This window comes from Chiloscyllium punctatum, chromosome 21 (genome assembly GCF_047496795.1).
Source record: "Chiloscyllium punctatum isolate Juve2018m chromosome 21, sChiPun1.3, whole genome shotgun sequence".
In the NCBI taxonomy this organism is placed as follows: domain Eukaryota; kingdom Metazoa; phylum Chordata; class Chondrichthyes; order Orectolobiformes; family Hemiscylliidae; genus Chiloscyllium; species Chiloscyllium punctatum.
In genome coordinates this window covers 4069137-4085425 of record NC_092759.1, presented here as the reverse complement: position 1 = coordinate 4085425, position 16289 = coordinate 4069137, and the positions used below count along the sequence as shown (strand labels likewise).

The following is a 16289-nucleotide window of genomic DNA, read 5'->3' as shown; positions in this document are numbered from 1 at the left end:
TCGCAGCTGATTGGCGACAACCGCCGCCACTCGACGAGGCGCGCTTGCTCGTTCAGTTAAAGGGGCGGGAGCGCCATGTGAGGACGTGGCGCTGTGATTAGCTGAAGGTTGTTTGGGGGGCGGCGCCCCACGTGTGGCTATAACTGTCTGGGGGCGGTGCCCCAGGTGTGGCCATGATTGGCTGAGGGGCGCCACCCCCACGTGGGGACGTGTCTCCGTGACAGGCCGCTGCGTCGCCTGATTGGCCGGGGCGGGCGGCGTGCGGGGAGGCGGGTCCCCGTGATTGGCTGCTGCCCCGCACGCTCGAGCCGGGGCTCCGCGGGCGCTGGTGGGGGGTGATGCTGCGGCCGTTGCTCTTGCTCTTTGTCCCGCTGCTCGCTGGCAGTGCGGCAGCGGAGGAGGAGGGGGAGGAGAGGCTGCCCACCAAGTGCGAAGGTAAAGGGGGAGAGGCTCTCCTATCTCCCCCCTCCCCCGCGTCGTTGAGCAGATCTTGGTATTTGGGGGACGGTGGATAGTCTCTTGTGGGAGGGAGGGGGCTGTTGGGAAGGTCAGACCTGGTTGCCCATAGCAACTTGGCATCCAAGATGGCGGCGGTCCATGGGGCAAGAGATTGGAGCCAACCTCCCAATATTGGCCAACTGGTGTCTCCCTTTATCTGCCCTTCTTTTTCTCCCCCTCTCTCCCAACCTTGCGTGAGCTGGGCTGGGCACGTTATCCCAAATTAAAATATTACCCACTTCCTGAGGGGGAGACAGAAAGGGAATGGGGCTGGTGGCACTGGTCAATGGGCTGGCACTGCCACGATGGGGCGAGCGGCCTGGGTCGCTTTTGTTTCTCAGCTGCTCTCGTGAAGGAACGCGGTGGTCAGTGCTGCTGCCTCACAGCGCCAGAGACCCCCGGGTTCAAATCCCGCCTCGGGCATCTACAACTGTCTGTGTGGAGTTTGCACATTCTCCCCGTGTCTGTGGGGTGGGGGGTGGGGTTTCCTCCAGGCACTCTGGTTTCCTCCCACAGTCCAAAAGGTGTGTTTAGGGTGGATTGGCCAGGCTAAATTGCTTGTAGTGTTAGGTGAAGGGGTAAATGTAGGGGAATGGGTCTGGGTGGGTTGCTCTTCAGCGGGTCGGTGTGGACTTGGTGGGCCAAAGGGCCTGTTTCCACACTGTAAGTAATCTAATCTAAGCTCAGGTGCAATGACAACATCTTTAAAAGGTGTCTGGGTGGGTATGTGAATAGGAAGGCATAATTTGGAGATGCCGGTGTTGGACTGGGGTGTACAAAGTTAAAAAATCACACAACACCAGGTTATAGTCCAACAGGTTTAATTGGAAGCACACTAGCTTTCGGAGCGACGCTCCTTCATCAGGTGATAGTGGAGGGCTCAATCCTAACACAGAATTTATAGCAAAAATTTACAGAGTGACGTACTTGAAATTATACATTGAAAAACTGAGTGTCTGTTAAGCCTTTCATCTGTTTGAATACAGTGATAGTTTCACTTCTTTCATGTGTAAATCACAAAACCTTTTTTAAAAAAGTTGCGTTCTCAGGTTAGCTGTTAACAATGGTGATAGCTAGACAATATGTTGAAGGTGTTGGCCCCCTGTGTTCTCTGTCTATGACCTGATGTTTAGATTGTTTCTAATCTAAAAAGTGAGATAACGGAGATTTACATAAATTCATGCAGTTTTTGAGCAAAGTGCAATGTAACTCTGCAAGTACAAATTCATCCCACAAAATATATGTGTGCATGTGGGTCTCTGTCTGTCTGTGTGTGTGTGTGTCTGTCTGGGGTGGGGGTTGTGAGTGTGAGAAAGTGTGTGTGTGTAGTGAGTGTAGAGTGTCTTAAATCTGTGAGGGGGTGCATGTGAGTGTGTGTCTGTAAGGGTGTGTGCGCGTCTGTGAGTGTCCGTCTGTGAGTGTCCGTCTGTGAGTGTCCGTCTGTGAGTGTCCGTCTGTGAGTGTCCGTCTGTGAGTGTCCGTCTGTGTGTGTGTGTGTGTGTGTGTGTAGTACAATGGTGATAACCTGTAATGTGACGTGAACCCAAGGTCCCGGTTGAGGCCCTTCCTATGGGTACCGAACATAGCTACCAGCCTCTGCTCAGCCACTTTCCTCTGCTGCCTGTCCCGAAGTCCACCTTGGAGGATGGTCACCCGAAGGTCTGAGGCTGAATGTCCTGGACCACTGAAGTGTTCCCCAAATGGGAGGGAACCCTCCTGTCTGTTGATTGTTGTGTGGTGCCCATTCATCCGTTGTCGTAGCCTTTGCTCGGTTTCCCCAATGTACACATGCGTCTCCATCAAGGATGGGCACCTCAGCACCACACTCTACCCGCAAACCCACAGACAACCTCCCAATGCTACACTTCTCCAGCTTCCACCCAAAACATATTAAAACAGCCATCCCCTATGGACAAGCCCTACGTGTACACCGGATCTGCTCAGATGAGGAGGAACATGACGGACACCTGGAGTACTCAGGGATGCCCTCACAAGAATGGGGTACGATGCCCAATGCGTCGACTGCCAGTTCTGACGTTCCACAGCAAGGAACATTAATGACCTTGTCAGGAGACAAGACACGTGCTGCAACCGACAGGGTACCCTTCGTTGTTCAGTATTTCCCAAGAGCTGAAAAATTACGCCATGTTCTTCGTGCCCTGCAACACATTATCAATGAGGATGAGCACCTCGCCAAGACCTTCCCCACACCTCCACTACTTGCCTTTAAACAACCGCCAACCCTCAAACAGATCATTGTTCGTAGCAAGCTGCCCAGCTCTCAGGACAACTCCATACAACCCTGTCACGGTGGATGCTGCAAGACGTGTCAGATTGTGGACATAGATACCACTATTACACATGGGGACACCTCCCACCTTGTACATGGCAGGTACTCATGTGGCTCAGCCAACGTTGTCTATCTTATATGTAACAGGCAAGGATGCCCGGGGGCATGGTACATTGGGGAAACCGAGCAAAGGCTACGACAACGGATGAATGGGCACTGCACAACAATCAACAGACAGGAGGGTTAGGATTGAGTCCTCCACTATCACCTGATGAAGGAGCGTCACTCCGAAAGCTAGTGTGCTTCCAATTAAACCTGTTGGACTGTAACCTGGTGTTGTGATTTTTTTTAACTGAAATAGGAAGGGTTTAGATGGATAGATTGCTGGTAAACGGGGACTAAGTTAGTTGAGGATATCCGGTCGCCATGGACGAGTGGAGCCAAAGGGTCTGTTTCCGTGTTGTATAGCTCTACAAGGAAATTTGGGACCTCAGGATTGAGCACTGTGTAGTTGTAGTTTGAATAAAAATCTCAAAGAAAGGTATGTCTTTGGAGGAGCTGTGTTGATTGAGTGGTTCAGTTTTAAGAGGTATTGCATCTTAATTCAGAGGTCTTCACAAATGTTCTGAAGACTTGGGTTGAATTCCCAACGTTCTGAACGAAGCAGCAAAACGCTATGATCCAAGTCATAGAGTCCATACAGTGTGGAAACAGGCCATTTGTACCAACAGGTCCACACCGACCCGCTGGAGAGTATCCCACCCAGATGTATTTCTATTACTTTTATATTTCCCCTGACCAATCCCACCCTAACCTGCACATCCCTGGGCACTGGGACAATTTAGCACGGCCAATCCACCCTACCCTGCACATCCCTGGGCACTATGGACAATTTAGCATGGCCAGTCCACCCTAACCTGCACATCCCTGGGCACTATGGGACAATTTAGCACGGCCAATCCACCCTAACCTGCACATCTTTGGATTGTGGGAGGAAACCAGAGCACCCAGAGGAAACCCACACAGACACAGGGAGAATGTGCAAACTCCACCCAGTCGCCTGAGGTTGAAGTCATACACTTCACAATGGACTCCCTATCGTGTCCCATACAGTCCTTCCAGTTGCCTTGTGCACTTAAAAATGGAGGACAAGTGCATTCAAGTCCAAATATCGCTTTTCATATTTTTTTTAAGTCAACCTTTTCAGGGATGTTATCATATGCCTCAGGTGCAAGTGAGGCTTGAAATTGAGCCTCCTGCCCTAGAGGTCGGGACACTACCACTGCACCACAAGAACCCCTTTGGCCCACCTTTCTTTACACCTTCCCATGTATCCGCAGAGGGTACCACAGCTGCCCCTTCACCGCCTCCCTGCTCCCCATCCAAGGGCCGAAACTGTCTCTACAGGTGACAAAACATCTGGAAATGAACCTTCACGTCGACTCTGAGTCAACGGGGCTCAACATTACTTGCTGTCTCTCCCTGGATGCTGCTGTGTTTTGTTTCCATTACTTTTCGTTCACTGGTGGTGGTTGGCGGAACGTGGCATTGAAAGATGGTCTTGATGATGAAGCCCAAGGCCGTGCTACTGTTGTTACAAACCCACCTGGTTTACTCCTATCCTTCAGGGAAGGCAAGCTGTCATCGTCGGCTGGTCTGCTTTACTCTGCCTGGCTGACAGCAGATGGCCTGACAACCCACTTCTTTCAGGGTCAGCGAATCCCTGGCCTTGTCTGTCAAGCCGACATTGCACTAAACGTTGATGTAGACGAGCCTTCCAAGACGGGGGCGGGACCGTCTAGATTTTAACTGACCGTTACCTCAAAATGTTGGTTTGCAGGTGCAGCAGGTCACGAAGAAGGCAACGGGAATATCATCCTTCATTGCTAGTGAAGGACCTACCATTGAGGGACCTTGTTGAAAGCCTTATTAAAATCTATCATAGACAACATCCACTGCTCTACCCTCATCGATCAGCTTCGCCATCTTCTCGTGACGATCTGGATTCGCCGGGGTGGGGGGGTGGTGGGGGGCACAGTCTCTCTGTTCCGTGAGTGGTCAATAAGCACTCGCAATTGGTCTGGTCCCTTAAGACTTCACTTTGTCGAGGACCTCCTCGTGGGTCTGCTCCTGGGCCTGGCCAAACTGGCCATCAACAGGTCCAGGCAGCGGGCCGTGGAGGGGGTCGTTAGGGCCGACTGCCTGCCCCTCTTCCGGGGTTACGTTAGAGCCCGGGTGTCCTTGGAGAAGGAGCACGCGGTGTCCACCGACACCCTGGAGTCGTTCAGGGAGAGGTGGGCGCCGCAGGGAGTGGAGTGCCTCATTTCCCCCTCCAACTCTATTTTGATTTAGTCCCTACCCTCCCCTTCACTGTTTTGATCACACAGCATTGCCCTGTGGTTTGAAGGGCAGTGCTTGTCACTGGCCACGCGGGTGTTTTTCCTATCTTCCTGGTGGTGGAAATTGAATAAAGATTCGTACACTTTGTGTCTTTCACTGTGTCTCACACCTGCACACACACACCATGGGTGCTGGGGAAAAAATAAGCACTACCGCACTTAGGCGGTAGTGTGGGGGTTAATTTAAAAAAAAAAAAAAAAAATATCCTGTTTGGCCCGAATAAAAAAAAAGAAAAAAAAAAAAAATAAACAAAGAAGAAAAAAAAAAGACTTCACTTTGTTTCTTCATACAGCCGGGCACAGAGCGTCCACAAACACAGAGGCTATACACTTTGGTATTCCTTGGAGGAGCTGCACACACTGCTTAAAACAAAAACATTTTTAGACTTTTCTTAAAGAAGGGTACAGGCCGTGATTGCATAGTACATTCAGACAATTACCAATCAATCTATACAATATTGCTTTATTTGACAGTTACTTGGTCCAGTGATATTTCCTGAGAACCAACTTGGCCCATGGCAGCACTGGGTGCACAGCTGGCGTGTATTTCTAAGCCATAAGCAAGACATGGGGCGGGGGGGGGAGAAAAATCAAACTGAAACCTTTCTACTGTGTAGCACCTAACTCTTTCACGTTGTTCTGTCTGTGTGTGTGTGTCTGGTGTGAAGTGTGCAAGTTTCTCACACTGGAGCTGCAGTCTGCTCTAGACAAGACGAAACATTCCAAGGAAGTGTTGGAGCTCGGAGAAGTGCTGGACAATGGGAAACGCAAGCGAAAGATCAAGTACAACACCTCGTAAGTGCTGTGCAGTCATCCATTCGGCGACCCACTCATGGTTTCTGTTTTGTTCCCGGTTTCCCACTAACAACCTCCCTTCACTGTCTGAATTCCCTGGAACACCTTCCCTAGGCTGCGGTTCATTTGCTGTCAGGTTCCTGGCCTTGACAAATGGATACTTACTGTGGGCTGGGTGTGATCTAAAGCACAGGGAGCCGGGGGTTATAATCTCAGGCTGCTGGACTGAGGAGGGGGAGAAATTTCTTCAATATACACCGGGCTTTGCTCAGTGATAATCGCAGGAGCTGCTCTGCTCTGTAATGAGACACAAGTCAGGAGTGTGAAGGAATGGATGCAGCCCCAACAACACTCGAGAAACTTAACACCATCCAGGGACAAAGCAGCCCCCCCCCCGCTTGATTGGCACCACATCCCCTCCCTCCCCCACCAACGCTCAGTAGCAGCAGTGTGTACCATCTACAAGATGCAACTCACCCAAGATCCTCAGGTAACACCTTCCAAACTCACGACCACTTCCACCAAGTAGGACAAGGGCAGCAGATACATGGGAACACCACCCTTTGCAAGTTCACCTCCAAACCACTCGCCATCCAGACTTGGAAATATATCGACCGTTCCTACAGTGTCGATGGGTCAGAATCCCTAAAGGCACTGTGTGGGTGTCCCAAAACCACACGAGACAGTGATAGTTCAAGAAGGGAGCACACACACACACACCTCCCCCCGCTGCCGCCACCCCCCTTCCTATGGGGCAATAATTGCTGTTTTTCTTTCTGAGCATTGTTAGTCTTGAGAGTTTGAGAAGAGACGTTTTGGGGGGTGGGGGTTGGGGTGGGGGGGGAGAAGAGAGAGTGTCAGACAGACACAGAGAGAGAGAGAGACAGAGACAGAGACAGAGAACAGCTCAGAATGAGTGTCCAAGTTAGCCAAAGTCAGAGGGAAACAACGATTGCCTTCTGGTTGCAGTCAACTGGCCCAGAGTTGTCAGCTTGAAGTGAATTTGCTCACTGCGACTGACTGATTCTTTCTCTTCTCTCACCCCACCCTCCCTTCTATTCCCTCCCCCAACCCCGTCCCCCATCTGTTAGGGAGACCCGGCTAGCTGATGCCATGGATAACATCTGTGTGAGGATTCTGCAATACAACATACACGCCGAGCGACCCGGGAGCTTGCGCTATGCAAAGGTAGAAGTGCCTTTTCACAAAGTTAGCATTAAATCGAGCAGCATCCTTCAGTTCGCCCCTGTGCCTGTCCCCGGTCTGAAGTTGGCTGCGCTGTTTTGTTAGCGCTATTCGTCCCGCTAGGCAGAAAACCAAGGAACTGAGGGTACTGGAAATCACCAGAGAAACTCAACAGGTCCTGTGCACACACAGAGAGAGAGAGAGAGAAAGCAGAGTCAACGTTTGTTCCTTCTTTGGAGCAGCCTTTGTGTTGATTTGACTCTGAATCCTGGCCTGATCGCACAGCTGTTTATAGCACAGGAGGAGGCCACTCAGCCCACACCAGCCGCATCGCACTTTGCAGCGTTCGGCCTGTATCCTTACAGCTCAAGGCAGCGGAGCGACATTCCCAAAACGTGTCAAGGATTTCCACCTTCACTAGCCCTTTCAGGCAGCGACTTGAGAGCCTCTGTGTGGGGAGAAAGAGAACTTCTTCCTTTTGATCTTTCTCCTGATCATTTGAAATCTACACCCGATCCCCTGTGACGGGAAACAGACCCATCCTAGCCCCTCTGTAACCTTGACACAGTGTGGCTGCTGCTGCTCCTGCACACTCCTGTATTGTCCAGCTGATGGTGCCAATGTGCTTTAATGAGCGGGTAGACTGGGTTCTGCTATAATGTGTCTCTTCAACATGAATTGGCTTTAATGTGATTGAAGAGTTTCAACCATTATTTGTAGAATGTGAGCTTTCCTTGCCTGTATTGGCTATAATGCGATTCCACCCCCATTAGAATAGAATCCCTACGGTGTGGAAACAGGCCCTTCGGCCCAACAAGTCCACACCGACCCTCCGAAGAGTAACCTGCCCAGACCCATTCCCCCTACCCTATATTTCCTTCTGACTAATGCACTTCACTGGCATGTCCCTGAACACTGGGGCAATTTAGCACGGCCGATCCACCCTAACGGACACTCCCTGAACACTGGGGCAATTCATCACGGCCGATCCACCCTAACGGACACTCCCTGAGCACTATGGGGCAATTTAGCACGGCCAATGCACCCTAACAGACACTCCCTGAGCACTATGGGGCAATTCATCACGGCCAATCCACCCTAACGGACACTCCCTGAGCACCATGGGGCAATTCAGCACGGCCAATCCACCCTAACAGACACTCCCTGAGCACTATGGGACAATTCAGCACGGCCAATCCACCCTAACGGACACTCCCTGAGCACTATGGGGCAATTCAGCACGGCCGATCCACCCTAACGGACACTCCCTGAGCACTATGGGACAATTCATCACGGCCAATCCACCCTAACGGACACTCCCTGAGCACTATGGGGCAATTCAGCACGGCCGATCCACCCTAACGGACACTCCCTGAGCACTGTGGGGCAATTCAGCACGGCCGATCCACCCTAACGGACACTCCCTGAGCACTATGGGGCAATTTAGCACGGCCAATCCACCCTAACAGACACTCCCTGAGCACTATGGGGCAATTTAGCACGGCCAATCCACCCTAACAGACACTCCCTGAGCACTATGGGGCAATTTAGCACGGCCTATCCACCCTAACGGACACTCCCTGAGCACTATGGGGCAATTCAGCACAGCCGATCCACCCTAACGGACACTCCCTGAGCACTATGGGGCAATTTAGCACGGCCAATCCACCCTAACAGACACTCCCTGAGCACTATGGGACAATTCAGCATGGCCAATCCACACTAACGGACACTCCTTGAACACTATGGGACAATTTAGCACGGCCAATCCACCCTAATCTGCACATCCCTGGGCACTATGGGGCAATTTAGCATGGCCAATCCACCCTAACGGACACTCCCTGAGCACTATGGGGCAATTTAGCACGGCCGATCCACCCTAACAGACACTCCCTGAGCACTATGGGGCAATTTAGCACGGCCAATCCACCCTAACCTGCACATCCCTGGGCACTATGGGACAATTCAGCACGGCCAATCCACCCTAACCTGCACATCCCTGAGCACTATGGGACAATTCAGCACGGCCAATCCACCCTAACCTGCACATCTTTGAACTGTAGGAACAAACCCACGCAGACACAGAGAACATGCAAACTCCACACAGACAGTTGCCCGAGGCTGGAATTGAACCCGTGTCCCTGGTGCTGTGAGGCAGCCGTGCTCACCACCGTGACACCACCCATTAGTTTAAACGGCATGGCTATTTCTCATAATGCGAGATCGCACGAGAATGGGACTGTCACGTTATATCAGACCCGACTGCACCTAACTACCGGTAGTTCAGCTATAACGCATCTTCCGTTAATGCAAATTGGGAATGCTTTTTCTAAGCATTGCTTTGGCTTGAAGGCTGGGTGAGCAAGTTTGTGGATGACACAAAAGTCGGTGGAGTTGTGGACAGCGAAGAAGGATGTGGCAGGTTACAGCGGGATATAGATAAGTTGCAGAGCTGGGCAGTAAGGTGGCAAATGGAATTCAATGTAGCTAAGTGTGAAGTCATTCACTTTGGTAGGAGTAACAAGAAGATGGGGTACTGGGCTAATGGTAGGCTACTTGGTAGTGTGGATGAGCAGAGGGATCTTGGTGTCCATGTACACAGATCTCTGAAAGTTGCCACCCAGGTCAATAGTGCGGTAAAGAAGGCATATGGTGTACTAGGCTTTATTGGTAGAGGAATTGAGTTCCGGAGTCCTGAGGTCATGTTGCAGTTGTATAAGACTCTGGTGCGGCCTCATCTGGAGTATTGTTGCAGTTTTGGTCGCCATACTATAGGAAGGATGTGGAGGCATTGGAACGGGTGCAGAGGAGGTTTACCAGGATGTTGCCTGGTATGGTAGGAAGATCCTATGAGGAAAGGCTGAGGCACTTGGGGCTGTGCTCATTGGAGAAAAGAAGGTTTAGGGGAGATTTAATAGAGGTGTACAAGATGATGAGGGGTTTAAATAGGGTTGACAGTGAGAACCTTTTTCCGCGTATGGAGTCAGCTGTTACTAGGGGACATAGCTTTAAATTAAGGGGTGGTAGGTATAGGACAGATGTTAGGGGTAGATTCTTTACTCAGCGGATTGTGAGTTCATGGAATGCCCTGCCAGTATCAGTGGTGGACTCTCCCTCTTTATGGGCATTTAAACGGGCATTGGGTAGGTATATGGAGGATAGTGGGTTAGTGTAGGTTAGGTAGGCTTCGGTCGGCGCAACATCGAGGGCCGAAGGGCCTGTACTGCGCTGTATTCTTCTATGTTCTATGTAAAACACAAACTTTTGAAGTGTGTATTGGCTATAACCGGGTTACATCAGCACCACTTTGAGTATATTTGTATTTAGCGATTTTTGTACAGCAGGGGTCACCACAGGAACAGAATGACTCTACTCCGTCAGATTCTGAACCTGCATGGGAGAGGCGATGGCCTAGTGATTGCTGGACCGTTAATCCAGCGACCCAGGTAAACTCCCACAGCACCTGGGTTCGACTCTCGCCACGGCAGGAGGTGGAATTTGAATTCACAAAAAAACAATTCTGGGATTAAGAGTCCAATGATGGCCACTTGTTGTCAATTGTTGAAAAAACTCATCTGGTTTGCTCACGCCCAGGAAACTGCCATCCTTACCTGGTCTGGCCTACATGTGACTCCAGACCCACAGCAACGTGGCTGGCTCTGCACAGCCCTCTGGGCAATTAGGGATGGCCGAGAAACGCAGATGCTGGAGATCAGAGTCGAGACTGTGTTGCTGGAAAAGCATAGCAGGTCAGGCAGCATCCGAGGAGCAGGAGAGTCGACATTCCGGGCATAAACCCTTCATCAGGAATCCCTTTCTGCCAATGAATTTTTTTTAAAAAGTCCTGTAACTTGGTGTGCTGTTGGTGAATGTGGATGTACTTTTACTGATGATAAAGCTCATCACCTCCTCCATCAATATGACTGAATGCAGAATAAAGTCTTTTCCACCTGGGGTGGGGGAGTCCACAACTAGAGGCCTTAGGTTTAGGGTGAGAGGGGAAAGGGACCTAAGGAGCAACTTTTTCACGCAGAGGGTGGTGCGTGTGTGTGGAATGAGCTGTCAGGGGAAGTGGTGGAGGCTGGTACAATGACGACATTTAAAATGCATCTGGACAGTTTAGAGGGATAGGGCCAAACGCAGGCAAACGGAACGCGTTCAGTTTAGGAGACCTGGTCAGCATGGACACGTTGGGCCGAAGGGTCTGTTTCCGTGCTATATGATCATGGCTTCGTGGTCCCCATACAACCGGTTGCCTGTGCTCAATGACCTACAGCAGCTCTTGTGTTGAGTAAGAGGCTGGTGTTAAACTCCCTACTCTCTTGTGGCCCTTTGTACACTCCCTATCCCGGGCCCCTCCAGCCCCACACCTCCCTGCCAATTCTGGTCTCTGGTTTTAATTATATGCAACCCATTGATTACTTTTATTCACCCTCAGGATCTCTGTGGCGCTGGCTGGGCCCACATTGTTGTCCATCCCAATTGCCCAGAGGGTAACGATGGCAGATTTCCTTCTCCGAATGAACCACATCGGTTTTTCTCAATAGTCATGGTCCAGAAATGTGTTGCTGGAAAAGCACAGCAGGTCAGGCAGCATCCGAGGAGCAGGAATAAGCTCTTCACCAGGAAACTTCGATTCTCCTGCTCCTCGGATGCTGCCTGACAGGCTGTGCTTTCCCAGCACCACACCTTTTGACTCTGCTCTGCTTCCTATCGGAAAGATGTTGTGAAACTTGAAAGGGTTCAGAAAAGATTTACAAGGATGTTGCTGGGGTTGGAGGGTTTGAGCTATAGGGAGAGGCTGAACAGGCTGGGGCTGTTTTCCCTGGAGCGTCGGAGGCGGAGGGGTGACCTTATAGAGGTTTACAAAATTATGAGGGGAGTGGATAGGGTAAATAGGCACCGGGGTTGGGGAGAACTAGAGGGCACAGGTTTAGGGTGAGAGGGGAAAGATATAAAAGAGACCTAAGGGGCAACCTTTTCACCCAGAGGGTGGTACGTGTATGGAATGAGCTGCCAGAGGAAGTGGTGGAGGCTGGTACAATTGCAACATTTAAGAAGCATTTGGATGGGTATATGAATAGGAAGGGTTTGGAGGGATATGGGCCGGGTGCTGGCAAATGGGACTAGATTGGGTTAGGATATCTGATCAGCCTGGACGGGTTGCGCCGAAGGGTCTGTTTCCGTGCTGTACATCTCTATGACTCTATCTGCAGTCCTCTCTTTCTCCCAATAATCATGGCCATCCTTATATTCTTAATTCCAGATTTTTATTGGATTCAACTTCCACAATTTGCTGTGGGGGTATTCGAACCTTCAGCTTTCTGAGCCCTAAGCTGCTGAAGCAACCCCTCTCCCCTGTGTCTCTTCCCCCTCTGAAACCCCTTGAAACCCACCTCTCTGAGCTCTTGCTCACCTATTCCCTCCCTGTTGCAGGGCTGTTGGAGTGCCCCCCCTCCTCCACTATGCCTGCTCTGGTTCTGTTCCCTAACGCCAACACGGCCCATCTCCCTCCAAACCTTGTCCTTCTCCATATGGCTTTTAAGCTGTCCCTATATCCACCACTTGCTCAAAGTGCATTCCACGCACAAACACAACACTCTATGTAAAAAAAAAGGTCAGCTCTCGTGTCTGTTTGAAATCTTTCTTCTCTCACTCTAAAAATATGGGCCCTAGTCTTGAAATCCCCCCTCCTAGGGAAAAGGCACCTTATCTATACCCCTCATGATTTTATAAACCTCTATAAAGTCACCCCTGAACCTCCTGAACTCCAGTGAATAAAGTCCCGGCCTATCCAGTCTCTCCTTATAACCCAAACCCTCCATACCCGGCAACATCCTGGTAAATCTCTCCTGAACCCTCTCCAGTTTAATAATATCCTTCCTAGAACAGGGGGACCAGAACTGGACAGAGTTGTCCAGAAGAGGCCTCACCAGTCAGTAGCAGGGAGGAGGTGATGGCAGTCTCTGTGCTGAGACCCCGCAGTGTATTTTGTTCTGTTTGTGTTTTCTCTCAGGGTACCAGTGAGACGATGATGACCCTGAAGAATCTGGTGAGCAAAGGAGTCAAGGTGGAGCTGGGCCTCCCATTCGAAATGTGGGATGAGCCCTCGGCTGAGGTGACGGATCTGAAAAAGCAGGTAGGCCTGGCCCCTCTGCTGGTCTGCATTGTTTGTCCACTTCTCTGTGTCTGTTATCGCCTGCCGTTCACTGAAGGTGTGTTAGCGGAGCCTGGAGCCGCCAACTGATCTTTACATATGACCCTGGGCTTTCCCCCTCCCTCCCAGTGCCAGCACTCTGATCGGAGTCCTTCGCACCAGACGTAGGGTCAGAGTTAGGGACTTAGACCATAAGACATAGGAGCGGAAGTAAGACCATTCGGCCCATCGAGTCCACTCTGCCATTCAGAGTGGGGTTGGGGTGGGGGTGAGGGGGGGGTGGGGGTGGGGGTGAGGGGGGGTGGGGGGTGGGGGGTGAGGGGTGGGGTGTGAGGGGGGGGTGGGGGGTGAGGGGGGGGGTGGGGGTGAGGGGGGGTGGGGGTGAGGGGGGGGTGGGGGTGAGGGGGGGGTTGGGGTGTGGGGGTGAGGGGGGGGTGGGGGGGTGGGTGGGAGGGGTGGGTGGATGGATGGGGAGTGAGGGGTGGGTGGGGGGGGTGGGTGGATGGATGGGGGTGAGGGGTGGGGGGAGTGGGTGGATGGGGGGGTGGATGGTTGGGGGGGGTGGATGGTGGAGAGGGGTGGGGGGGGCGATGGTTGGGGGGGATGGTGGTGGTGGGGGTTGGGGGGGGGGGATGGTGGGGGTTGGGGGGGGGGATGGTGGTGGTGGGGGGTTGGGGGGGGGATGGTGGGGGTTGGGGGGGGGATGGTGGTGGTGGGGGTTGGGGGGGGGGATGGTGGGGGTTGGGGGGGGGATGGTGGGTGGTGGGGTTGGGGGGGGATGGTGGGGGTTGGGGGGGGGGTGGTGGTGGTGGGGGTTGGGGGGGGATGGTGGGGGTTGGGGGGGGGGATGGTGGGGGGTTGGGGGGGGATGGTGGTGGTGGGGGTTGGGGGGGGGGATGGTTGGGGTTGGGGGGGGGATGGTGGTGGTGGGGGTTGGGGGGGGGATGGTGGGGGTGGGGGTTGGGGGGGGATGGTGGGGGTGGGGGTTGGGGGGGGGGGATGGGTGGTGGGTGGGGGGTTGGGGGGGGGATGGTGGGGGTTGGGGGGGGGATGGTGGTGGTGGGGGTTGGGGGGGGATGGTGGGGGTTGGGGGGGGGATGGTGGTGGTGGGGGTTGGGGGGGGGGATGGTGGGGGTTGGGGGGGGGATGGTGGGGGTTGGGGGGGGGGGATGGTGGTGGTGGGGGTTGGGGGGGGGGGGGGGGGATGGTGGTGGTGGGGGTTGGGGGTGGGGATGGTGGTGGTGGGGGTTGGGGGGGGGGATGGTGGTGGTGGGGGTTGGGGGGGGGATGGTGGTGGTGGGGGTTGGGGGGGGGATGGTGGTGGTGGGGGTTGGGGGGGGGGGATGGTGGTGGTGGGGGTTGGGGGGGGGGATGGTGGTGGTGGGGGTGGGAGGGGTGGATGGTGGGGGGGGGTGGATGGTGGGAGGGGGTGGGGGGGGTGGAGGGGGGGGTGGATGGTGGAGGGGGGGGTGGATGGTGGAGGGGGGGGTGGATGGTGGAGGGGGGGGGGTGGATGGTGGAGGGGGGGGGTGGGGGGGGTGGATGGTGGGAGGGGGGTGGGGGGGGTGGATGGTGGGGAGGGGGTGGGGGGTGGAGGGGGGTGGATGGTGGGGTGGGGGTGGAGGGGGGGGTGGATGGTGGGAGGGGGGGGTGGGTGGTGGGTGGGAGGGGGGTGGGGGGGTGGAGGGGGGGTGGATGGTGGAGGGGGGGTGGATGGTGGTGGGGGGGGTGGGGGGGGGTGGATGGTGGGGGGGGTGGGGGTGGAGGGGGGGTGGATGGTGGGGGGGGTGGAGGGGGGGTGGATGGTGGAGGGGGGGGTGGGGGTGGAGGGGGGTGGATGGTGGGGGGGTGGAGGGGGGGTGGATGGTGGGGGGAGGTGGGGGGGGGTGGTGGATGGTGGAGGGGGGGGTGGGGGGGTGGATGGTGGTGGGGGGGGTGGATGGTGGGAGGGGGTGGAGGGGGGGTGGATGGTGGGAGGGGGGGGGTGGATGGTGGAGGGGGGGGTGGATGGTGGGAGGGGGTGGGGGGGGTGGAGGGGGGGTGGATGGTGGAGGGGGGGTGGATGGTGGTGGGGGGGTGGGGGGGGTGGATGGTGGGGGGGTGGGGGGTGGAGGGGGTGAGGGGGGAGGGTGGGGGGGGTGGAGGGGGGGTGGATGGTGGAGGGGGGGGGTGGGGGGGGGTGGATGGTGGAGGGGGGGGGTGGGGGGGGGGGTGGATGGTGGTGGGGGGGGGTGGATGGTGGGGAGGGGGTGGGGGGGGTGGAGGGGGGGGGTGGATGGTGGAGGGGGGGTGGATGGTGGTGAGGGGTGGAGGGGGTGGATGGTGGGGGGTGGGGGTGGGGGGGGTGGATGGTGGGGGGGTGGAGGGGGGGTGGATGGTGGAGGGGGTGGTGGAGGGGGGGGTGGATGGTGGAGGGATTGGGGTGGGGGTGGGGGGGGGTTGCCCAAGGGAAACATGTGCGATCAGGTGGAGAGGCTGGAGAGAGTTAGTGACTCAAAAGTTGATGGAGTGAAGCAGGTCATGAAGCACAAGGCGAACCCAGAGGAGGTGCAGATGGTGGGATCGATTGGGTCATGAAACCAGAAAGGTCGGGTGGGGGTGGTGGGGAATATCGAGAGAAGAAAGCGAAGCGAGAGCCATTGAGAAGGGGTGGGGGCAGGGAAACGACGGCAGAGGTTTCAAGCTCGGAATAAAAAAGGTTGAGCATTGCATTTATAATGGAACACTGTCCAGCCCAATTCTACCCAAGCCCGCCCAACATCTGTGGGTGTTCCTTCTCTCAGTGTGAGAAGATGCTTGAGCAGTACGAGGAGGTCGTAGAGGATTGGTACTTCCACCACCAGGAGCTGGATCTGGAGAGGTTTCTCTGCATGTCCCACGTGCTGGAGACAAACAACCAAGGTTAGTCTGTGCCGCGGGGTCGGGTTTCTTCTTGGTTTTGGGTTTTTAAAGCAGCCCCGTCCTT

The 16289-nt window shown here is 54.4% G+C and overlaps 2 protein-coding genes across 2 annotated transcripts in view; one reads left to right on the top strand and one right to left on the bottom strand.

The window, feature by feature from the left end:
* The first annotated feature begins 281 nt into the window (after nucleotides 1-281).
* Nucleotides 282-16230, top strand: LOC140492431 (protein canopy 4-like). The gene is made up of 5 exons (XM_072591322.1): nucleotides 282-435; nucleotides 5856-5982; nucleotides 7074-7170; nucleotides 13184-13306; nucleotides 16108-16230. The coding sequence occupies exons 1-5, from the start codon at nucleotides 339-341 to the stop codon at nucleotides 16228-16230; spliced, it is 567 nt and encodes a 188-aa protein (XP_072447423.1). The 5' UTR covers nucleotides 282-338.
* A 40-nt stretch (nucleotides 16231-16270) lies between these two features.
* The window catches only part of LOC140492430 (transcription initiation factor TFIID subunit 6-like), an 11580-nt gene continuing 11561 nt past the window's right edge, over nucleotides 16271-16289 (bottom strand). The window contains exon 7 of the mRNA XM_072591321.1: nucleotides 16271-16286. Coding sequence (XP_072447422.1) covers nucleotides 16271-16286 — 16 coding nt within the window. The remainder of the gene's footprint in view (nucleotides 16287-16289) is intronic.

Excerpts from the sequence above, each read along its gene's own strand:
- LOC140492431 (XM_072591322.1), top strand. The coding sequence starts at position 339 with ATGCTGCGGCCGTTGCTCTTGCTCTTTGTCCCGCTGCTCGCTGGCAGT. Across the intron at positions 436-5,855 it reads GCTGCCCACCAAGTGCGAAG|TGTGCAAGTTTCTCACACTG; the intron begins GTAAAGGGGGAG and ends TCTGGTGTGAAG. Across the intron at positions 5,983-7,073 it reads AAGATCAAGTACAACACCTC|GGAGACCCGGCTAGCTGATG; the intron begins GTAAGTGCTGTG and ends CCCATCTGTTAG.